At 41.5% G+C, this 26,267-nt stretch overlaps 1 protein-coding gene across 1 annotated transcript; it reads right to left on the bottom strand.

The window, feature by feature from the left end:
* Window positions 1-150: 150 nt before the first annotated feature.
* On the bottom strand, window positions 151-11,067 carry LOC135678960 (beta-glucuronosyltransferase GlcAT14B-like). The gene is made up of 4 exons (XM_065192239.1): window positions 10,264-11,067; window positions 10,094-10,169; window positions 9,891-10,006; window positions 151-930 (listed from the first exon to the last, which is right to left on the bottom strand). The coding sequence occupies exons 1-4, from the start codon at window positions 10,901-10,903 to the stop codon at window positions 416-418; spliced, it is 1,347 nt and encodes a 448-aa protein (XP_065048311.1). The 5' UTR covers window positions 10,904-11,067; the 3' UTR covers window positions 151-415.
* Window positions 11,068-26,267: the final 15,200 nt, after the last annotated feature.

Consider the following 26,267-nt stretch of genomic DNA (forward strand, 5'->3'; position numbering starts at 1 on the left):
CCACACTCAAATGCTATATTTTCAGTGGTAAGCGGATGATCATTGAAATCATCGGCTCTGACTCTTTGGTAAAAATTAAAGGTCTCTCCATCATCATCACTTATCCTTTGCAAAATTGAAAAAAAATAAAAGATCATTAAAAGACCAAAATTTACTATGCACTGGAAAGTCTTTTCAGATTAAATAAAACTTTAGTATAAGATGTGTTCCAAAGGTCTGTCACCACAGAATAAAACCTGCATCCTGTCCCTTTCACAACATCAGACACAAATCATGCTTCTTTAGACACTCTGTTTTAGCCATGGCACAGGTCTCCTTGGCCTGGACCGTGTACTATATTATATTTTTCACTAATAACCAAATACTGGAAGTGAATTGAACCAAATACTTTTTACCTAAAACGATTATCATGTGATTACTTGCACTGTCTCAGGCGGAAATTCTCCTCCGACAAGAGAGACAGCATAAGTCGCTCCAGCCTGATTGCACCAGGACCTGGTCGAAGGATGGTGGTATTCCCAATGACCAGGCAGGGATCACTGCCGTTTTCTCTACTCCCTACGCACCACCCTCCTAGAACAATCATGTTTGGCCGACGGAACAATAGCTCAGCGTCGATCTTGTCGAGTATAGGATGGTCCCTGCGGAACTTCCGTGCAAATGGTGCATTGCTATCTACTATGTGCGACATGTCATTAATGCTGAGGTAGTGCGGGTGCTGCTTCGGAGGATTATCCCATGAGATGAAGTGGAGGTCATGATTGACAGTGGTATTGCGGAATTCCTTTGCGTTGCATATGACAGTGTGGAAGTAACCTTCTGGTGAGGAGATGAAGTTGGCATAGTACATGAGCACTGTTCGTGGAAGGTTTTCCCAGCCCCATATGCAATAGTCGATGAAGGAATGGGAGAGTGCCATCCATGCAGAACCTGCAACAAAACCAACATGTACAGTCATTTCGTATAGCTATCTGTTCAGCAAATAGGTTGTTTGGTAAATCAGTAGCTACTGTACAAAGAATGAAACAGGTGATTACCCACTAAAGTTAACACAAGGATCAAAACACACTGATCACTATTTTCAATTGATGACTCACTAAAAATGATAAATTTGCAACCATTACTTTGATGATGCAGCATAAGAATGAGAACAAAATACAATCAGAAACTTTCAAGCAACCATTGGAGCACCATTATGAGTTCAGAGCACAGGAACTCAGTCATGTAAAATACCCAAGCAACTACTTTAAAGGAAATAGAGGAAAAAAAGGAAAGAAGAGAAGCAGTGGCCATGCTTAATCACACTCTCCACTGCTGCTGTTTGCATATACAAGATAAAAGAAAAAGGAAAAGAAGAATGCAACAGCAGCACCAAAGAAAAAAGGTAGCAGTAAGGAGCAATGTTACACATCCCTCTACCTTTCTTAGACATACAAGTTGCCCATTGCTCGAGGTCCTACCAATGCAAAGTATGGAAAGGTCGATGTACTTAGTTTTACTCCTATAAGTAGACATGTAGCAGAAAGGTTTCTATGATATTTGAATCCTGATCACCCAAGATTCACACAGAAAATATTTCAAAATTCAGTCCCTATTAGAAAATGTGTATATCTTTCAAAACTTAATTTGAGTTTAAAATTTAAATATGATTTGATTTAAATAATGCATCAAAGTGTAAAGTCAAATATGAGCGAGCCCCTGGCATTTCTGGACACAATTGACAACAATATTTGAATACATAAAAAGAAGAGTACTTATCTGCATATTATCAAAAATATTTACATGTCATGTAAAGAGAAGCAGCAAACAATAAAACTTTTTTTACTTCTTAAGTGTCATGCTTAATTTAGATTTGAACACTGTCTCCAATCATGGGTTCCTAAAACCTCAGGAGTAATGAACAGTGAATGCTTAAGGTTATTGGCAATCTCAAACCCATGTTTATAAACCCTTCATGTAGGGTGAATTTAACAGAGTCATACATAAACATGTACATGAGTTAAAATCTCCATAAATACCAAACTAGTAATCTCACACCATAAAGGAATCACAACTACTGGTAATTTGACTCACAATTGGCATCCTATAAGGTGCATGGCAATAGAAGATGACAGTAGAAGAGAGGAGGATAAACCTAATTAATTGAACTTCACAAGTCTGTTACCATGCCTCTGTTGTCACTCACTATCATCACTTGTCATTGTTGCTACTTCTATCACATTACCTGTTGTCATTGATGCTACCGCATGAACCACTTGATTGTCACTACCATTTCTACTACCATCACATGCTGCTAATAGCAGCCATTTCCCATGAGAGAGATAGGACATCTGGCGGTAATGGGAGTAAAGTTGGATACAAAATATGATAAAAGACTTAAACTCTAACAAACTTTATATCGAGTCAAATTCCCATTTTAAAGAGAAAACAAGAAAGAGAATTCAAAGGAAAAGTGAAGAAATGAAAAAAAAGAAAAGAAAAAAGAAAGTTATTAAAATATTGTTAATAGTGGTTATTTAAAAAAAAAATCATTATAAATAGTTAACCAATTAGTTTATATGGATGCTTCCTAGGCACTCGCTACCTTTATGTTATTGATGCAATTTTTATCTTATCAAATTCCGGCAAATTTCTGACCAATCAACAGAGATAAAGAGTACCTATAATGAACGTTAACTACTTGAATAAACTTTCAACAAAGAGAAAGATTTCTATTTACCAAGGGTTTTCTTTTTCTTATTCTCTAGGCATATGCAATATCTCAGCCAGTATTGAATTTGACAAAAGCCTTATTCATAATTTCTTGTTACCAAAATTTGGGCACACTATCATGTGCTACTTAAATTATTTCTTTGACAGTTGCAATTTCAGAACTGTTATCCTACATGTTACAATGTTTACTTACACAAACTCCATGTGTTACAGATTTATCATTTGTAATGATAATACGAGTTCAAGCTGACTGCAAAACATTGTAAACTTCTTTCATTAAATTGCAAATTACACAAATCTATAAGCAGATATCTCCCACTCCAACAAACACAGACAACAACTGTGCATTGGATCGCAGAACCATGGAAAAAATCAATACTCCAAAAATGTGAGTTTAAGCTCCCATAACCTCCCGTGTCACTGCGATCTTAGATTGACCAACATTTAGACATGATATTGCACCTTCATCAATGCCAATATCATTCAGGAGAACAATGTAAGGTGACAAGGAATGAAAAGTTGGAATTTGCAAATGATTAGCAAGTTCTCTTGATCATAATAACAACAACCTAATGGATTCTGTTAAATCTCGGATTTTGATGATGAAACCAATTGATAAGTGTTTATGATTTGATCTGCGTTTTGAGTGAAGCAGAATGCTTCGATCAGGATTAGACAATTAAAACAGGAAGAATCATATTGGGCCAGAGGAAAACATATCAGAAGATTGGACGTTGGGTCGGAGGATCGGTCGACGTATCGACATAAGGCTTTGAGCCATGGATTCGGGCATCGGGCCAAGAAGAGCGGATATTGCGCCAAGGATATCGGAGTTGCGGAGTCAACTGGCCGATTGGGCAATAGGCCGCAAGAGAGGATGATGCGTCGAAGAATCGGAAGAAGCGTCGAGGGACCAATGACGTGCTAGACAACATGATTAATGCTTAGTATTAATTGTCTAGATCGAAGTGTGTTTTTAAATGTGCAGGATTAACTACGATAGCAAGGCATAAAACAAAATGAAGTCCCGGAGTCAAGGACGCAATTTCGTTGGGAGTTCGAGAGTTCGTTGGAAGTCCAAACGTTCGTCGGAAGTTCTACAGGAACCAGCCGAGAAGTCCAGGAGCTTGCCAAAGAAGCTCGTCGGAACTTGCTAAGAAGATCGTCGTGAAGTCTAGGAGCTTGCCGAGAGTCCGCTGGAATATTGCCGAGAGATCATCGGAAGTTCGCCAGAAGATCACCGGAAGCTCGCCGGAAGAAACTAGACTTACGGACTTGTTTAACTTAGAATATGTCTTAGGAATCGTAGTTAGCACGTAATTGGGTTTGGATTTGGGCCAACCCAATTAAGGGCCGGTTAGGCCTATGTAAGGACTGTGTTGGGTCCAATGAGAGGCCCAAACAATGTCCCAAGAAGTGGCACCGTCATGGCACAGTCTCCGAGACTGTGTCAGGCAATGGTACCGCCGGTCTGGGCGATGGTACTACCCAGACACAGCCTCCGAGAGGCTGCAGGCGGTGGTACCGCCCGTGCCCAGGAAACCTGGGATGAGATGTTTTTAGGCTCCAAGTTTGAATCAACTTGAGGCCTATAAATACCCTCTCATCCCTGATTAAAGAACACAAGCACAGAGAATTTAAAAGTAAGAAAACGCTGCTACAATCTCTTGAGAAATTCTCTCCTCCACTCTAAGTTTAGAATTCTATAAGAGAGGAGTGAGTGCTTGTAAGGGTTGTCTCCTAAACCCGGGAAAAGGAGAAGAGGGGTATAAAAGGTGGTTGGTCTTCGCCTATTGAAGGAAGACCGATAGTGGATGCCGATGGCCTCGACGAAAGAGGAATCGACGGAGTGGATGTAGGTCACGACGACCGAACCACTATAAAATCTGGTTTGCATTTCCTTCTTGCAATTTACATTAACTGCAAACTGCCTTCAATACTTTTACGAACACACTTTCAAGTTAAGTTTCCGAAATCGATTTTTATCGTACGAAGAGATTTTTCAAAACCGACGTTTTTACCACTATACTAATTCACCCCCCCGGGAAAAGGAGAAGAGGGGTATAAAAGGTGGTTGGTCTTCGCCTATTGAAGGAAGACCGATAGTGGATGCCGATGGCCTCGACGAAAGAGGAATCGACGGAGTGGATGTAGGTCACGACGACCGAACCACTATAAAATCTGGTTTGCATTTCCTTCTTGCAATTTACATTAACTGCAAACTGCCTTCAATACTTTTACGAACACACTTTCAAGTAAAGTTTCCGAAATCGATTTTTATCGTACGAAGAGATTTTTCAGAACCGACGTTTTTACCACTACACTAATTCACCCCCCCCACCCCCCCCCCTCTTAGTGCCGACCCCGTTCCTAACAATTGGTATCAAAGCCTCGTTTTCTCATTTGGTTTAACACCCAAAGAGAAATGACTCTTTTCGACTTTCAAGAGGATTACTCTCTCATTCGTCCTCCCTTTTTCAATGGGACGGACTACACTTATTGGAAAACTCGAATGAGAGTTTCTTGCTTTCATTGAATCTCGATTTATGGCACATAGTCGAATTTGATTTTTAAAGGTCTTATCTTCCAATGAATCATTGGAATGATTTGGAGAAGAAGACTTTTTCTCTAAATGCAAAGGCTATGAATGCCTTATTTTGCGCCTTAGACAAAAACGAGTTTAATCGAATTTCTATGTGCGAAACGACTTTCGAAATTTGGCGCACTCTCGAAATCACACATGAAGGCACTAGCAAAGTTAAAGATTCAAAAATCAACTTTTTAATGCATGATTTTGAACTTTTCGAATGAAGCCGAGCAAAACCATTGTTGACATGTACACTCGTTTTACGAATGTCGTCAATGGTTAAAAAGCTCTTGGTAAAAGCTTTTTGAATTTTGAACTCGTTAACAAGATTTTACGATCACTTTCTAAAAATTGAAATTCGAAAGTAACGACTATTCAAGAATAAAAAAATTTAAATACTTTTTTTATCGAAGAACTCATCGGGTCTTTAATGACCTACGAAATGACTAATGTGGCACTTAACGAATATGAGAACCACCTTCCAAAGAACAGGAAGGATTTTGAACTTAGAACAATTGAAGACCACTCGAGCATAAGCTCAAGTGATGGTGAACATGAACTCCTCACTATGAAATTTAAAAGGTTCATGAAACAAGAGTTAAAGAACAAAAATAAAAAGAACGCAACTACTTGCTATGAACGCAAGAAGAAGGAAGCCCTTTGGGACGAATCAAGCTCATCCGAAGACGAGGAGAAAAACAAATGCGAGATGGCAAACTATGCCTGCTTTCGACGATGAGTAATCAAAATGCCCTTAATTTATTTTGAAATTACATAATGCATTTCATGAGTTACTTTTAATTTAGTTTAGAATAATTATTTTTCTTGAAAATTACATGTTTAATAAATGAAAATGCAAAAAAAAAAAAAGGAATAATGCTTATCATGTTAGTAATTTTGAAAATGATAATGAAAATTACATGTTTTATGTTAAAGGAATAAAATGTTAGATTTAAATCTAATGATAATCACATGTATGTTTTTCAAGAAGAAATAATATGTATCATGTTGATTTCCATATTGTTTCTCGATTTTGATTGAAGATACTTCATGTTTAATGAAATCATGCTTAATGATTTAATGATGCATAATGATGTAATGATGTAATGGAAATGTTAAAAAGTCTTGATATCATGCTTGACGATTTTATAATTATGCATGGTGATTTAAAGTAATAATAAGTTTTGGGTTTATTGAGCTTGATGATTTCTATGATTTTCATATTATTTTTTTATTATAAATAATGAAGCATGGCCTTTGTATGAAAGACTTGAACATGAAATCAATCATAAAATTTGGAACTAAAAGAACTTGAGCTATTTTTAATATATCTATAGTGCTTTCATTAAATGATCCGAAAAATGATTTTGATGATCATTTTGGATTTGACAATTTGTTTTCATATTTAACCAAACACTTAATTTATTCATGTTTATGACATGAGATGTATTTTATATGAATCATTTTGTTCTCATATGATTTAATCGTCTAAAGAAGAAAATTATCATAATGAATCTATGAATCTCTTGGACTATGTAAAAGATTTTGATAATTTTACATGATGATTTTAGATTTCTTTTCATATGATTCGTTTTAATAATAAGATAATATATCCAATCGAATCATTTTTCAAAATTTATAACTTGAGATTTCTTATGCACGAATCAAGATCTCCTATGTTTCTTTTATCCATTTATAAAAAGAAGAGATTTGATGAAATAAATCATGTCTTGTGACATTCATGATTTGATATTATTATCTTTCATGACATGATGTGTAAATTCCTTTGTATTTGTGGTTATAAACCTCATGTTATAAGTAGAGTATTGATGTAAAAATTGTATTCTTCCACTCTACTTCCTTGATTACAATAAAGGGGAGATAGAAAATTGCTAGTTTAAATGTTAAATTTAGGCAAATTACAAAAATGCATAAACTCTCCTTATACATTCTTTTTCGGATCATGATCTTGATTTCTCGAATTTTAAACTTGAATCTTCTTTTTGAATCAAGATTATTTTCCTATCATGCTTTCTTGTCAAAAATAATATATGATCTTTTGATATTCATTTTTTTTTTTACTTTTGTCATGCTTTGAAAATTGTTGTAAAGGGAAAAGAATTACAACATTGTATTCTTCCCTTCTTTTTGACATTGACAAAGAGGGAGAAATATTGCTAGCTCATCTTGCAAAATTTAGAAACTTGTACTTTGCAAAGGAATTAAAATTACTAGCTCAAACATTGCAAAGGAAGCAAAAATTTGCTAGCTTGCAAATTGCATGGAGAAAGAAGTGCTATCTTGCTTATCTTAAGAAGCAAAACATGCTAACTTGCACATCTAGCAAGATTTACAAATTTGTATATTTCAAGAAGCAAGAGTTGCTTCTTGAACATCTTAAAATCGCTAGCTTACACACTTCAACAAGAAAGCTATCTTGCATTTGCTTTCGAAATATTGCTAGCTTGCATGTTTTAAAATGCTGTAAAATTTTTACTAGCTTGCATGATGATAAAAGTTGATGTTTATTATGCAACAATTTGAACTTGTATGTCCAAACATTTGAAAGTTACACTTCTCCTTTTTGTTGATAACAAAGGGGGAGAAGTATGATCATGTTATGCATGATGAAATGTTGCAAATATTTATGATGAAATTTGCAATGACTTGAATTCAGCTTGAATTCAAGGTTCTATCAATATAGCATATTGATAGGGGGAGTTTGTTTAAACTCCAGGAGTTAAGGTTAACTCCGCCATCAATTTGTTGTCATCGTAAAAAAGGGGGAGATTGTTGAATCTCAGATTTTGATGATGAAACCAATTAATAAGTGTTTATGATTTGATATGCGTTTTGAGTGACGCAGGATGCTTCGATCAGGATGATTCGATCAGGATGAGACAATTAAAGCAGGAAGAATCATGTTGGGCCGGAGGAAAACATGTCAGAAGATTGGACATCGGGTCGGAGGAACGATCGATGTATCGACAGAAGGCTTCAAGTCATAGATTCGGGTATCGAACCAAGAATAACGGATATTGCGCCAAGGATATCGGAGTTGCGGAGTCAACTGGCCGATTGGGCAAAAGGCGGCAAGAGAAAACGATGCGCCGAAGAATCGGACGAAGCGTCGAGGGACCAATGACATGCCGGACAATATGATTAATGCTTAGTATTAATTGTCTAGATCGAAGTGTGTTTTTACATGTGCAGGATTAACTACAATAGTAAGGCATAAAGCAAAATGAAGTCCCGGAGTCAAGGACGCGATTTCGTTGATAGTTCGAGAGTTCATCGGAAGTTCTGCAGGAACCAACCGAGAAGTCCAAGAGCTTGCCAAAGAAGCTCGTCAGAACTCGCTAAGAAGATCGTCATGAAGTTCAGGAGCTTGCCGGGAGTCCGTTGGAACATTGCCGAGAGATCGTCGGAAGTTCGCCGAAAGTTCGTCGGAAGCTCGCCGAAAGAAACTAGACTTACGGACTTGTTTAACTTAGAATATGTCTTAGGAATCGTAGTTAGCACGTAATTGGGTTTGGATTTGGGCCAACCCAATTAGGGGCCAGTTGGGCCCATGTAAGAACTGTGTTGGGCCTAATGAGAGGCCCAAACAGTGTCCCAAGAAATGACATCGTCGTGGCACAGTCTCCGAGACTGTGTCAAGCGGTGGTACCACCGGTCTGGGCGATGGTACCGCCCAGACACAGCCTCCGAGAGGCTGCAGGTGGTGGTACCGCCCGTGCCCAGGAAACCCAGGATGAGATGTTTTTAGGCTTCAAGTTTGAATCAACTTGAGGCCTATAAATACTCCTCTCATCCCTGGTTAAAGAACACAAGCATAGAGAATTTAAAAGTGAGAAAACGCTGCTGTAATCTCTTGAGAAATTCTCTCCTCCACTCTAAGTTTAAAATTCTGTAAGAGAGAAGTGAGTGCTTGTAAGGGTTGTCTCCTAAACCCAGGAAAAGGAGAAGAGGTGTATAAAAGGTGGTTGATCTTCGCCTATTGAAGGAAGACCGATAGTGGATGCCGGTGGCCTCGACGGAAGAGGAATCGACGGAGTGGATGTAGGTCACGACGACCGAACTGCTATAAAATCTGGTTTGCATTTCCTTCTTGCAATTTACATTAACTGCAAACTGCCTTCAATACTTTTACAAACACGCTTTCAAGTTAAGTTTCTGAAATCGGTTTTTATCGTACGAAGAGATTTTTCAGAACCGATGTTTTTACCGCTGCACTAATTCACCCCCCCCTCTTAGTGCCGACTCCGTTCCTAACATATTCATATATAATTTTGGCACAAGACAACAATCTGATACTTGTTAAGTAAACAAAAACTGCCTGCAAATTAATAACAGGATGCTAACTTAATCAAACTTGTTTAACCAAATATTATTTTCCCATCAGGATTTGTCCATGGTCACTGTAACTAGTTTGAAATTCTATTAGTAACAAAGATTGAACAATCACATTCATTGATCACAAAACCAGCCGAATAAAGCCTTAGCTTGGAACTGATTTCTGCTGAGAATTAAATAGTCTGATTCAGGTATGCAAGAAATCAAAATCCTAGACTTAAAAGACTCATCATACCTGTAAATAGTTTGAATGCAGTAGGCACACTCCTCCTCTGAGGGATCCAGAAAACATCAGCTTTCTTCGACATATACAACCCTGGATCTATAATTATGGGTTTCGCCCTCTGGAACCTACAAGCACAGATCAAAACAGTAGTCAATTCTTATCCAAACCAAGCAAGTCAAGAAAAAATGCAACATAAATTTTATCAAACATACGCCTTCCACCCAATATTACTGGTATGATCGATGAAGTTGAGATCCCTCGGTAAGTACGACAAAGTGTGCAGCAGATCTAAATCCAAACGCCAGAAAAACCACGCATTTGCTTTTAGTCCATGGGATAAGAGGAGCATTTTGTCCAAAAAGGGGAAAAGAAGCTTATTTACCGTCTTGGGTGACAAGCGGGTAATCCGATGCACTGAGATTAATGAACCAATCCCAGTTGCCACCCTCCTTCAGCAGAATAGCCGCAGCATGGAGAGTGTTGGCCACCATGGTCGGCCCACGGTACGTGACCAAGTTCGCCTTGGTGATCATCCTCACATTCTTGACAGACGCAAAAAGCGGGTGGCCGGCAATATAATTCCTGAGGTCGTCGCGCTCCTCCGAGGAGGCCTCCAGATCGAGGTGGACGACGTAGAGGTTGGCGGGATGGTAGACGGCAAGTAGGACACGCTTGAGCATATTGCCATCGCCGACGGTGCCGGAGATAAGGTACGCAAGGCGGGGCGGGGGCGGGGGCGGAGAGGGGCGGAGATGGGAGGAGGGAGGGGTGGGGCGGAGCTTGGGCTCGACGAAGACGGGAGCGTAGAGGGCGGCGAAGGGATTGGAGGGATGGGAGAGGAGCGCGGAAGGGAGGAGGGAAAGGGGGAGGAGGGCGAGGGGGTCGTCCGGGGAGGAGAAGGTGGTGAGACAGAGGAGGAGGACAAGGGAGACGGTAGCTCCGACGGCCAGGGGGGCGATCCACTTCCGCTCCGCCCCCATCGCCGCCGGCCACGCGTGCAGGGAGTTGAGGGCCGCCTTCATCTCCCAATCTGGGGCGAATTCTCTGCTACCATCTGGTCTCACTCCCTCCTCAAAACGGCTTCTTCTTCATCTTCTTCACTTCCAAACCCTCACGAAGAGACGACGGTGGCGTTGGTTTGCTGTGCTTGTTTCTTCTTCTATTAAAACTATTATTATGGCGTCGAAGTTGCGAAGTTGGAGAAAAGAGATTGGAATTTGCTCTCTTGGACAAATATTTTTCAAAAAAGAAATCTACCAGTTTACTTACCTCATAAATCAAAGGGTTACCGTTGCCCAACGGGCCCCACGTGTTACAGTGGCTGGGCAATCAATAACAAAAATACCGCTTAATTTAAATTTCTTCCTGTATTTTTATATTTTTACACCAAGTTATCACTTAATTGCATATTTATTCAATTAGTTCATGAGCGGGTCAAATCGAGTTTGTGCGATGGAAACTTCCCGATCATCTACCGTCAATTAGGGCATTTTACTTTAAGAAAGAACCTTTATTATTGGGCTTGTAGCTTATGATGTCCCTAATTAGATTTTATTTATTTAGAGGCTCCTTTTCTTTTGTTATCAAACCGACAAAAATACCTCAACATCTTTCACTGGACATCCACCATGAGTGGTGTTGCACGTCACCTTTACTCTTTCACCTTCTAATATCACCTCGCCACTTCTAGCTAAAAATTTGTTCTCTTTCTCCTCGTCATTATTACCCACTACATCACCCACAATATCTTTCATGTTAAATCTCAAAATTTAATAAAATTAATTAATAAGTTTATAATTTAATTTATATTTTGAATGATGCAAGACTAACTTCGATCAGAAAAGATAAATCGATTAAAGCAGGAGGAATCGGGTCGGAGTAGAACATGTCAAAAGATTGGACGTCGGGTCGGAGGATCGATCGACGTATCGGTAAAAGGCTTTATGTCGTGAGTTCAGGCATCGAGCTGAAGGATTGGATATTACGCCAAGGAGATCGAAAGTTGCCGGAGTCAACATGCCGATTGGACAATACGTCAAAGGAGAGGACGATACGTCGAAGAATCGGACGAAGCGTCAGATGAACCAATGACATGCCAGATAACATAGGATTTATGCTTGTAATCATGTGTCTAGATCGAGTTAGTTTAGGATTAATTGAGTCAGTTTTGGGATGAAACAATGGTAACTCAATTAGAGGCCAATCACGCCTGAATCAGGACTGAATTATGCTTGTTGTTTGGCCCATTCAATAACCCATAGCGGGGTCTAGCGATGGTACCATCAGATTGGGCGATGGTACCGCTTAGACATAGTCTCCCAAACTATGTCAAGTAGTGGTACCACCAGACTAGGCGATGGTACCACATAATGTCAATGTTGTAGCCGGTAGTACCACCCAACACAGGCGATGGTACCGCCAGGACCCGAGAAACCTAGAATGAGATCTTTTTTTGCTCCATTTTTGAAACTATTTGAGATTTATAAATACCCTTGATATTTCTGCTTAGCTAAACACAAAATTAAGTTAAAAGGGAAGAAAGAATACCTGAGAAAATTTGGAAAGTCTCTTAGGATTTAGAGTCTCTTTCTCTTAGAGTTAGAAGATTTTAAGGGAGGAATGAGGTCTAAAAGAGAGGTATAAAGGTCCTCTCCTGAGCCTGTGAAAAGGAGAAAGAGTTATAAGTATAGTTGATCTTCACCCATTGAAAAAAGATCGGTAGTAGAAGCCAGTGGCCTTGAGTGAAGAGGAATCGAGAGTGGATGTAGGTCACGATGACTGAACCATTATAAATCTGGTTTGCATTTACTTTAAGCTTTTCATTTTCATTGCAAACTGATTTCTTATTTTCACTACACTTATGAACGTGTTTTCAAGTTAACATCTTTCTGATATTGGTTTTCATCGAACAAGAATTTCCAAGTTGACAAATGTTTATATAAGCACTAATTCACCCCCACCCCCCCCCCCCCTAGCTCTAAGTGTCATAACGGTCCTAACAATTGGTATCAGAGCCAAATTACTCTCCGTTGGATTAACACTCAAGAGAGATGATTTTTTTCAACTTTCAAGATGGTCTTTCTATCATTCATCCTCCTATGTTCAATGGGATGTGATACAACATAGTTTGGCCCCCAAGACACGCTAGGTTAGAATTCGTATTAAAGCACTGCTTGACCCGTCCACCATGCCAACCTATGTACGATCGACCCATGTACAGTAATATAGAGACCCTTGGCCAACATCTGGCTAGAGGAGAAAAAAAATGAATCGATCACTCGACTGACTTGCTCATCGGAGGGGCCTCGTTGGGTGATCCCAACGAGGGCCATTTTTACAGGAAAACGTGGCCACCACATGAAGACGAGCTGTCAACCGCCCGAGAATCGTCGTCCGGTGCAAGAAGGAGAGCAGCCAATCGGCCCAGATCCTAACCAACGCCAACCAGCACCCCTACCCGAGGGCGCGGCTGATGGGATATAATGCGGAATAACTTTTGTATATGAACAAATACTAGCAGGCCATGATATGCAACGGAATTAAATGAAATCATAATAAAATAGAACAGCAAGATATACGTGGAAAACCCCTCCAATATAAAGGGTAAAAACCACGAGACAAACTAAAGATAATCCACTATGAGAATAATGAATATACAAATCTCAAACTCTTGCCCTAAACCCTAGCAACAATCACAAGAGAATAACTGGGATACAAGGATCACGTCACTGTCCACAATATCTAAAACATCCCCAAGTAATCACAACAAGAGTCTACTGTAGATTTGATCTAACTTGAGATGAGAACACTGCTAGATGATTGAGAACAATCTCTTTGTATTGTCCTTGTTTTCTTCCCTTTCTTTCTCTTGTTTTTTTGCCTTTTTCTTCTCCTCTTTTCTACTTCAAAGATCTCTCCACATTGCTGCTCTTTTATAGCCTTTTTCTACCTCTAAAACGTAGCCACCCACACCCCCTTAATGTTAATTAGGGTTAGGTTAAGAGGGGGTGAGATATGGGTTAATAAAGCCCACATTGGGCTGAATATGGGTTGTCAGCCCAATAACCTCCCCCTTCAGCCCATAAGGGAGGTTGTCCCATGACTCCTCAATGTGAAGTCATGCCGACCAACTGTCGGCATATCTCTTGTCTTTCTTTTGGTAAAGTCTTTGTCAACATGTCTGCTCCATTATCATCCGTGTGAATTTTCTAAAGCTGCAACTGTTTCTCTTCAAATACATTTCGGATCCAATGATATTTGACATCTATATGCTTTAACTTGGAATGAAACATTGGGTTTTTACACAAATGGATGGCACTTTGGCTGTCACAATGCACCACATAATTTTCTTGTTTCAGCCCCAATTCTTATAAGAATTCTTTCATCCATAACATTTCTTTGCATACCTCTGTAGTAGCAATATATTCTGCTTTTGTGGTAGAGAGAGCAATACATCTTTATAACCTGGATTGCCATGACATAGCTTCCCCTGCAAAAGTAAGTACATAACCTGAAGTAGACTTTCTCGTATCTATATCTCTTGCCATATCTGCATCTGTGTAACCTGTTAACATATGTGGTCCACCTCCAAAGCTTAAATAAACCTTAGAGCTCCCTCTGAGATATCTAAAAATCCACTTCACTACTACCCAGTGCTCTTTGCCTAGATTTGCAAGAAATATGCTAGTAACACTAACTGTATATGTGATGTCTGGCCTCGTACATATCATTGCATATATTAAACTTCCAACTGCTGAAACATAAGGAACCTTTTGCATTTTCTCCTTTTCCTCATCACTTAACGGACTCTGTTCTGAGCATAACTTGAAGTGACCTGCAAGAGGAGAACTAACTGGTTTTGCATTGCTCATACTAAATCTTTCCAATACCTTCTCGATGTATTTCTCCTATGACAACCAAATTTTCTTATTTTTCCTGTCACAGAAAATCTGTATACCCAGTATTTGCTTTGTTGGCCTCATGTCTTTCATTGCAAAAGACTCACTCAACTCCTTTTTCAATCTGTCAATTTTAAACATATCTTTCCTAAGAATAAGCATGTCATCAACATAAAGTAAGAGAATAATAAAATCCTCACCAAACCATTTGATGTACACACAATGATCTGAAGCTGTTCTTTTGTATCTATTTTCTGTCATAAATGAATCAAACTTTCTGTACTACTGTTTTGGAGCTTGCTTTAGCCCATACAAGCTCTTCTTCAATTTGTAGACAAAGTTCTCTTTACCTTTGACTTTGAAGCCTTCTGATTGCTTCATATAAATTTCCTCCAAATCCTCATAAAGGAAAGTTGTCATTCACATCTAACTGCTCAACCTCCAAGTCCTGGCTAGCAGTAATACCAAGAGCAACACGAATAGAAAATATTTTAATAATAGGAGAAAAAATCTCTTCAAAGTCAATACCTTTCTTTTGACCAAAGCCTTTCACAACCAATCTAGCTTTGTACTTTGGTTGAGAATAATATTCTTGAGTCTTCAACCTGAAAACCCACTTATTCTTCAAGGCCTTCATTCCATTTGGTAGTAGCACTAAATCATAAGTGTGGTTCTTTTGAAGAACATCCATCTCTTCCTGTATGGCAACTAACCACTTCTCTTTCTGCTCACTTTCAACTGCTTCCTGGTAACTCTCTAGTTCACCTGCATCCGTAAGCATCACATACTCATCTATAGAGTATCTTCTGCAAGGTTGACGTTGTCTAGAAGATCTTCTCAATTGAGGTTCTGCGGGAAGTTGCTCTCCAACTTCTTCTTGCTCAACATGTCTTGTAGGTATATTAACACCAAGCACTATACTATCTTCTTGCACATCTCCCCCATCACCCTGATATACTGGAGGAGTAATTGGGTCACAATATGCTAATCCTTCTACAGAAGTATTGGCTGGTGCCTTCTTCTTCAAATCTTCAAAAGTTTGATCCTTAAAGAAGACTACGTCTCTACTTCTAAACACCTTTTGCTTTTCTGGATCCCAAAACCTATAACCAAAATGATCATGTGAGTAGCCAAGAAAAATACATTCTTTAGTCTTACCATCCAGCTTGGACCTCTCATTGTCTGGAATATATGCAAATGCATGAAAACCAAACACTCTCAAATGCCTGTAGAAAATATCTTTCCCTGACCATACATGCTCTGCAACATCACCATCTAGGGCCATACATGGTGATAAGTTGATCACATCAACTGCAGTCCTCAAAGCCTCATCCCAAAACCTTTTGGGTAGCTTGGCCTGTGAAAGCATACATCTGATCTTTTCCATTATAGTACGGTTCTGTTGGGAAATCATGGGGGGCGACATCATATGCGTAGCGGAAGAACAAGAAAACAAAAATCCCCGATTCCCAAAAAGATGTTCGTCGTCGTGCGAAGATTGGTGCGCAAAAAATCCACAAAACACAAAACTGCGTATAGAGATTGTGTTACCTAGGGAGATCATATATCCCTGTTTCCTTGCAGATCCTTAGGAGAGGGTGAAGGAGGTCAAGCGTTCTCCTCTCTAGCGGTGATCCACACAGCAGGGTTGCGACGACGCTCCTCAAAACTCTAGGCCTACTCTGAGGTGGAGAGGGAGAGGAGAATAGGAAAGGCAAGCAAAGACTCTAGCCTATGAGGCTGTGAATCCCTCCTATTTATAGAGATCCCGTGTCAAACCCTAATGGGTCCTTCCCTAGTGGGTATTGGATCTGCATCCAATAAGACAAGGGCTCCGTCGAATATCTCATATCCGAACCTCTACTCATCGCAATGCCTACCATATGTGTGTGACCCTCTAGGCCCAATATCGAGCTGGCCGTGAGTCATACCTGTCAGAACTCCTTCTAACTCAGTGAATTATTATCTTTGTAATAATTCACTCGACTCATCGACTACGGACGTACTAGGCCACTACGCCGTAGTCCCCAGACGATACAGGGGAATCCAATCCATTGGACCTGTCTGTCCTCAGTTACCATGTATCTATAGTCCCTCATCCATCTAATATCCCAGAGATCGTATATCGAGCATGTTGTTGTCAGACCCATACGGTTTCTACTCAAGTCTCGCTCTAATCGGATTCTCCCGGAGAACTCTTTCTCTCTCAACCCGAATGACCCTAGCCAGGGATTTGTCTGAGCAAGAACACATGGGATATTCCTCTCATGACGCCGAGAGTGGATGATCCTCTGTCGACACTCAATAGCCCTCGTAAGGTCGACTACCACTCCCAATGACCAGCTGTACTAGATCTGGGACAGCCAAACCTATAAGTCTGGTATCAAAGAGTGGAGCACTCATACAGGACATCCTTGGTGTCTCAAGTCTAAGGACCAGATACACCACTAGGACTACGGAATCGCTGTCTGACAATAAGGCATCATCAACCATCCGACATTCCGTAAGCGGATCAATCAGTGAACTCATTCTCCAATGAGCACCTGTACTGTATCCCTAGTGTCCCTACACGAGCAGCTATGAGACCAGCTGCATCCATCATATGGACGGGTATACAGCGCACCAGTCTATCCGGTTATCACGATGTCCCTCTCGAGTAACCTATGACCGGGATTATTTAGGATATGTGTTTAAAGGTGAATCGATCTCATTATCGTGATCTCATCACGATCCGATTCTCATTGCACAAATCCAAGGACATCACAATATATATATGCATTTATGCAATAGTTATAAAGTGATATACGCCAAAATATAATAAGCAAAAAGATTATGTATCAAGTCACACGTGCCATCACTCACGTGATTGGCTTGCTGGGCACCTATGACTAGCAATCTCCCACTTGACCTAAAGCCAATCACCTATGTGTCTGATCCCCATCAGACTCCTGTGACGCTCAAAGACAATCTGAGACAACGACTTTGTTAGTGGATCTACAATGTTATCTTCGGATGGAACTCTTTCCACTGCTACATCTCCTCGGGTTACGATCTCTCTGATAAGTTGGAACCTTCTCAGAACACTTCTGATGAGACTCGGGTTCCCTTATTTGAGTAATCGCCCCATAGTTGTCGCAATATAAGGAAGTCGACTTCTCGCTATTCGGAACGACTTCCAAATCTGTGATGAACTTCTTCAACCAGACTCCCTCCTTTGCTATATCTAATGCAGCAATGTACTCCACCTCTGTGGTCGAGTCAGCAGTGGTATCTTGCTTGGAACTCTTCCAGCACACTACTCCTCCATTCAAGGTGTACACATACCTTGAATTCGACTTACTATCATCGACATCAGACTGAAAACTTGAGTCAGTGTAGCCTTCAACCTTAAGGCTATTACCTCCATATACTAGCAAAAGATCCTTAGTCCTTCTCAAGTACATAAGGATACACTTTACTGCTTTCCAGTGCTTCAAGCCTGGATCCGCCTGATACCTGCTCGTGACACTCAGAGCATGCGCTATATCAGGCCTAATACATAGCATGTCATACATGATAGACCATATTGCTGAGGCATAAGGTATCATATCCATGTTCACCCTTTCTTCTGGAGTCTTTGGGGACATACTCGTAGAAAGCGATATCCCATGTCTCATCGGTATGAGACCTCTCTTGGAATTTTCCATGCCAAACCTTTTGATAATGGTTTCTATGTACCTGGACTGGGACAAGCCAAGCATCCTCTTGGATCTATCTCTATAGATTCTAATCCCCAAAATATAGGATGCTTCCCCTAAGTCCTTCATGGAGAAGTGTCTAGATAACCAAGCCTTTACTATGGATAGCATTCCTACATCATTCCCAATGATGAGGATGTCATCCACATATAACACCAAAAAGGTGATAGCGCTCCCACTTACCTTTCTGTATACACAAGGCTCATCTTCGTTCTTAACGAAGTCATAAGATCTGATTGCCTTATCAAATCTTATGTTCCAACTTCGGGAAGCTTGCTTTAGTCCATAAATGGATCTAAGCAACCTACACACCTTATCTGGCCAGTTCTTGGACACGAATCCCTCAGGTTGCATCATATACACCTCCTCCTCGAGGTTCCCGTTGAGGAATGCAGTTTTCACATCCATCTGCCAGATCTCATAATCATAGTGTGCTGCAATAGCCAATAGAATTCTGATGGATTTTAGCATTGCTACGGGTGAGAAAGTTTCGCCGTAGTCAACACCTTGCCTTTGACGATACCCCTTAGCCACTAGCCTTGCGTTATAGGTCTCTACCTTTCCATCTACTCCGATCTTTTTCTTAAAGATCCACTTGCAACCGATGGGTACAATACCTTCAGGCGCATCAACTAGGTTCCAAACCTTATTGGAGTACATAGAATCCATCTCAGAATTCATGGCTTCTTTCCACTTCCCGGAGTCTATACTCATAATAGCCTCCTCGTAGGTCTGAGGATCAATATCCTCTACATCCTTTGCTCTAATATGTCCCATATATCTCTCAGGAGGATGGGATACTCTATCAGACCTGCGTAAAGTTGATACTTGTGTATTAGGTACCTGAATAGACTCGGGCTGTAGAGTGGTGCTTAAGCTTGGTTCTCCAACCTCGCTCAATTCTATCATTCTCCCACTGTCTCCGTCAAGAATGTGTTCCTTCTCAAGGAACACTGCTCTCTTAGCTACAAAGACCTTTTGGTCCTCGAGATGATAGAAATAATACCCACAAGTTTCCTTGGGGTATCCCACAAATTTGCATCGCTCTGTCCTTGATTCTAACTTATCGGGGTTGTGTCTTCTAACATGGGCAGGGCAGCCCCAAATCTTAATAACCTTAAGATCAAGCTTCTTCCCTTTCCATATCTCATATGGTGTAGACACTACCGACTTAGTTGGAACTCTGTTCAGAAGGTAAGCTGCGATTTCTAGGGCATATCCCCAGAATGAGATGGGTAGGTCAACGAAACTCATCATGGACCGTACCATATCTAATAATGTACGATTTCTCCTTTCAGAACACCATTGAGCTGAGGTGTATAAGGAGGTGTCCATTGGGATAATATCCCATGGTCCTTGAGGAACTGAGTAAACTCTGTACTTAAGTATTCACCTCCTCGATCTGATCGAAGAGTTTTTATACTCTTTCCAATCTGGTTCCCCACCTCATTCTTATACTCTGAATTTCTCAAAGGCCTCGGACTTGTACTTCATTAAGTACACATATCCATACCTTGAGAAATCATTAGTAAATGTAATGAAGTAGGAGTAACCTCCAATGGCATGAGTTGACATGGGTCCACATACATCACTATGTATGAGTTCCAACAACTCATTGGCTCTCTCTCCAGTTCTACTAAATGGAGATTTGGTCAGTTTTCCACGAATGCAAGGCTCATAAGTTGCATATGACACATAGTCGAATGGATCTAGATATCCATCATTTAGCAACTTTTGAATCCTTCTTTCATGGATGTGACATAGCCTACAATGCCACAGGTATGCACTGTTCAACTCATCTCGTTTCCTTTTGGACACATTTACATTCATGATATGTGGAGTGGTGTCTAACATAAATAAACCATTATGCAATGTTCCTTTCGTGATGATCTTATCATCTAATAATATCGAACAACCATTGTTCTCAAAAACAAATTTATATCCACTAACTGTTAAACATGAAATGGAGATAATGTTTTTGATAATAGAAGGAACAAAATAACATGCATCTAATGCAATAAAAGCTCCACTAGGCAGATGTAGGGCGACCTCGCCAACAGCTAATACAACAACTTTTGCTCCATTACCCATCTTGAGGTCCATCTCGCCTCTCTCTAGTCTCCTAGGCCTTGCCAGAACCTGCAATGAATTGCATATATGATAAGCACTACCGGTATCCAATACCCATGTGTTATCATAAGAGTCTGACAAATGGAGATTGATCATGAATGTACCTGAAGCTTCATCAAGTTTTTGTTTCGCCCTTTCTGCAAGGTACTCTTTGCAGTTTCTCCTCCAATGCCCATCTTTACCACAGTGGAAGCACTAGCCTTTGTCCTTTGCTGGGTTTTTCTTAGCAACCTTTGCTTTACCTTGTTTGCCCTTGCCCTTTCCCTTCTTAAGGGACCTTTCTGCTTTCCTTTTCTTTCTGGTCTCACCAGTGTAGAGAACTGGCTTCTCTTTCTTAATAGTACTCTCTGCCTCCCTCAACATATTGAGGAGCTCTGGGAGAGTCACCTCAAGCTTGTTCATATTAAAATTCATTATGAACTGTGAAAAGGAATCTGGTAGGGACTAAAGCACAATGTCCACACACAAGTTATCCTCTAGGACCATTCCTAGACCTGTGAGTTTCTCTATCCACTCAATCATCTTTAGGACATGGTTCTGAACCGGTGTCCCCTCAGTCATCCTAGCGCGGAAAAGGCTCTTGGATATCTCATATCATTGAGTCCTTCCCTGTTCCTTAAACAATTTGCGGACATGTAAGAGAATGGATCTGGCATCCATCTTTTCATGTTGTCTCTGTAACTCTGGAGTCATAGAGCCCAACATATAGCACTGAGCAAGAGTGGAGTCATCAATGTACTTCACGTAGCGAGCGATCTCATCCTCGCTTGCCCCTTCTTCGGGCGTAGGCATCACTGTATCAAGGACGTACACGATTTTCTCCGCTGTGAGAACAATTCTCAAGTTACGGAGCCAATCCGTATAATTTGGACCAGTGAGGCGGTTGACATCAAGTATGCCACGTAAGGGATTTGAAAGCGACATTTTCTGAAAATAAAGATGTAGCAGAAATGAATAACATGCAGATTTTGCAAGAAATAAACTATCAAGATATGGACTTCTATCTTAATATGCTCCCACTATTTTACTGACGAGTCACGCGACACCCTCAGCACGTGAAACAGAAGTCTCCGGCAGACTTCTAGTGGGGATCAGGATCCAATCAGTGTCTTAGTGTAACCTCGAGGGACTCGACCAATCACACTAAGCCTAAAAGGTAGGCAACTCTTGCCGATCACAACTCCTTGTGATTCCCGTCCTGTTCGGCCTCCGAATCACCATGGCCTCGAGGGACTCGACCAACCATGATGCTCGGTTAAGTCAATACCTTCGTTACAAGATGAGTCTGATTTGATGATATACCCTCGAGGGACTCGACCAAGTATACCATGTCCTCAGGTCACCGGTGACATCTCTATGTTGTAAGCAAGATAGCGAATCGCGATATAGGTGAGTCTCGAGGGACTCGACCAACTCAACCTATACCGGGAATCGGTTCCTACTCATAACGATGGAAGGCCACGTGGGTCAATCTAATTGCCTCACGTTTACCGACTTAATATTATCGAGAGATGTTTCTATAATTTGGTCTCCTAATATGACATGTCACACATATACATATTTAATATATATCTAATCGCATGCAAATATATATACATATATAGTATGTGAATAAGCAATCACATCAGATGATCATGGACCACGACCTAATATGATTAGGCCCGAGCCAGTAGGCCTAATCACTCACATCAAGATTTATGTGTGCAACGGTGCATCTCCATGCCCTGTGATCGTCCATCTCGTCCTCGTCGGTTCCGTCGACATCTTGATGCATCTCCATGCATCACAATCGTCCGTCTCGTGGGTCCCGCTATCGCATCCATGCTCCCGCTGCGCCTCCTCATGTGATTACAACTTAATCATAGGCACGCAGGCCCGATAATAAGCGAGAAATATAATAGAGGTTCGTAGACCTCAATAATAATAATCACAAGTACACACATCACACGGTCCATGATCATCCGTGCACGCATCATACATCACATGTATAAATAATCATCATCATGTAGGACTACTAGATAATAATAAAAATAATAATCAACTAAACCTTTTAATTAATTAATATTTTTCTGAAATCAGGGACATGTAGGGAATTTCTCAATTCCTAAGGGTATTTTCATAATTTGGAGAACAGACAGAAACTGGAATTTCTCAAATTTCGAGGGGCAAATTTATCTTTTGCCCAGAAAAACCTAATACCCTTTCCCCTTTTCCTTGCTGCCGCCGCCGCCACCCTGCCGGCGGCGGCCTGTGCGGCGGGGTGAGGGCACTGCCCTCGCCTGCAGGCGGCACGCCCGCTGGCGGCGATGCCGCTGCGGGTGGGTGCCCCCTTCGGGCGCCGCAGCCTCCGCAGACGGTGTTGTACCGCCGGGCAGCCGCCCCTGTGGGGGGGTTTCGCCCGCGGGAGCAGCGGCGGCAGGCGCCGCTGCCCTACGGCGCCTTTGCTCGTGGGCTGCCAGCCCCGCAAGCAGCAAGCCTGCTGCAAGCAGACCGCCAGCAGCAAGCCTGCTACAAGCAGACCGCAGGCCGGCTGCTGCAGGCACAGTGCTTGCGCATGCGCCGGCGCTGTGCTGCCTGGCTGCGGTTGCGGCTGCCGCTGCAGGTGGCTATAGGCATGCAGATCGAGGGTAGCAACTGTTGCTGCCCTTCCTCGCTTTTGCGTCAATGATTTTGACGTCAATATTCTTCCTAAACACAACACACGCAGTTCAAAACCAATCATTCGCATGAACAACCTGGCTCTGATACCACTGTTGGGAAATCATGGGGGGCGACATCATATGCGCAACGAAAGAACAAGAAAACAAAAATCCTCGATTCCCAAAAAGATGTTCGTAGTCGTGCGAAGATAGGTGCGCAAAAAATATGCAAAACACAAAACTGCGTATAGAGATTGTGTTACCTAGGGAGATCGTATATCCTTGTTTCCTTGCAGATCCTTAGGAGAGGGTGAAGGAGGTCAAGCGTCCTCCTCTCTAGCGGTGATCCACATAGCAGGGTTGTGACGACGCTCCTCAAAACTCCAGGCCTACTCTGAGGTGGAGAGGGAGAGGAGAATAGGAAAGGCAAGCAAAGACTCTAGCCTATGAGGCTGTGAATCCCTCATATTTATAGAGATCCCGTGTCAAACCCTAATGGGTCCTTCCCTAGTGGGTATTGGATCTGCATCCAATAAGACAAGGGCTCCGTCGGATATCTCATATCCGAACCTCTACTCATCGCAATGCCTACCATATGTGTGTGACCCTCTAGGCCCAATATCGAGCTGGCCGTGAGTCATACCTGTCAGAACTCCTTCTAACTCAGTGAATTATTATCTCTGTAATAATTCACTCGACTCATCGACTACGGACGTACTAAGCCACTACGCCGTAGTCCCTAGATGATACAGGGGAATCCAATCCATTGGACCTGTCTGTCCTCAGTTACCATGTACCTATAGTCCCTCATCCATCTAATATCCCAGAGACCGTATATCGAGCATGGTGCTGTCAAACCCATTCGGTTTCTACTCAAGTCTCGCTCTAATCGGATTCTCCCGGAGAACTCTTTCTCTCTCAACCCGAATGACCCTGGCCAGGGATTTGTCTGAGCAAGAACACATGGGATATTCCTCTCATGACGCCGAGAGTGGATGATCCTCTGTCGACACTCAATAGCCCTCGTAAGGTCGACTACCACTCCCAATGACCAGCTGTACTAGATCTGGGATAGCCAAACCTATAAGTTTGGTATCAAAGAGTGGAGCACTCATACAGGACATCCTTGGTGTCTCAAGTCTAAGGACCAGATACACCACTAGGACTACGGAATCGCTGTCTGACAATAAGGCATCATCAACCATCCAGCATTCCGTAAGCGGATCAATCAGTGAACTCATTCTCCAATGAGCACCTGTACTGTATCCCTAGTGTCCCTACACGAGCAGCTATGAGACCAGTTGCATCCATCATATGGACTGGTATACAGCACACCAGTTTATCCGGTTATCACGATGTCCCTCTCGAGTAACCTATGACCGGGATTATTTAGGATATGTGTTTAAAGGTGAATCGATCTCATTATCATGATCTCATCACGATCCGATTCCCATTGCACAAATCCAAGGACATCACAATATATATATGCATTTATGCAATAGTTATAAAGGGATATACGCCAAAATATAATAAGCAAAAAGATTCTGTATCAAGTCACACGTGCCATCACTCACGTGATTGGCTTTCTTGGCACCTATGACTAGCAGATGTGTGTAAGAGGTCTTGGCAAATGTTTAAGAACTCTGAACTTGTGAAAAAGATTTTGCGTTCTCTTTCTAAGAAGTGGAATTCAAAAGTAACGGCTTTACAAGAAACAAAATTGTCATTTGTTATCTAATCTATATGTTGAGATAAGTGTGCAGGATTAACTACGATGAAAGTAAGACATGCAGTAGGAGTTGCGCCGGAGTCATGACAATGATCATGTTGGGAGTTCGAGAGCTCGATGGAAGTTCGGACAATCGTCGGAGGTTCTGCGGGAACAAATCCGAGAAGTCCAGAAGCTTGCCAAAGAAGCTCGTCAGAACTTGCCAAGTGGATAGTCGCAAATCCAGGAGTTTGTCGGAAGTCCGCAGGAGCATCACCGAGGGTTCATCGGATGATCGACGGAAGTTCGCCGGAAACTCGCCGGAAGAAGCGATTGACGCACCGGAGCAAGCTGCAAAAATTATCTTAGGATTTATCATAGTTAGCACTAATGATTAAGTTGAAAATGGGAGGTGATCCCATTAGCTTAATCTTGGGGCAATTGGGCCCCTGAAAAACCCAAATTGGGCCGAATGGATCAACCCATTCGGACCCTAGTTGTTGTGGGAGGTACAACCGGCCAAGCCAGGAGGTAGCACCGCTTGGGCTAAGTATCCCAGGGAGACTGTGTTAGGATCGAGAGCACTAAGAGGGGGGGGGGTGAATTAGTGCAGCGGAAATCTTACAGCGATTTTTAAAAACGAAAGCTGCGTTCGTCCGATAAAAAACGATTTCAATATAAAAGCAGAATCACAGTGCAGTTTGCGTCTAAGCGCAGTTTTGCGTCTAAGCGCAGTTTGCATCTAAACATAGTTTGCGTCTAAGCGCATTTTGCGTCTAAGCACAGTTTGCGTCTAAGCACAGTTTGCGTTTAAGCGCAGTTTGCGTCTAAACTCAGTTTTACGTCCAAACGCAGTTTTACGTCTAAACGCAGTTTTGCGTCTAAACGCAGTTTTGCGTCTAAACGCAGTTTTACGTCTAAACGCAGTTTTACGTCTAAACGCAGTTTTGCGTCTAAACGCAGTTTTACGTCTAAACGTAATTTTACGTCTAAATGTAGTTTTGCGTCTAAAAGCAGTTTTGAACCTTGAAAAGCATTTTACGTAGAAAGCAATTTGCAGTTATAAATGGAATCCGAATGTAAGCGTAAATTACAGTGTGAAGATCGTACGAAAACACGATTTACGTTTGAATGCAGATTCTGAAAGATCAGAGCTTAGAAACTCGTTCGTAAAGGCGCAGAGGGCAGTAGCAATGTAGGAGGTTTGCTGTAATGATAAAGTGCTCAAGGTAAAAGCAAACCAGAGATTTAGAGTGGTTCGGTCAGTCTTGACC

Source organism: Musa acuminata, chromosome BXJ1-7 (assembly GCF_036884655.1).
Source record: "Musa acuminata AAA Group cultivar baxijiao chromosome BXJ1-7, Cavendish_Baxijiao_AAA, whole genome shotgun sequence".
In the NCBI taxonomy this organism is placed as follows: Eukaryota; Viridiplantae; Streptophyta; class Magnoliopsida; order Zingiberales; family Musaceae; genus Musa; species Musa acuminata.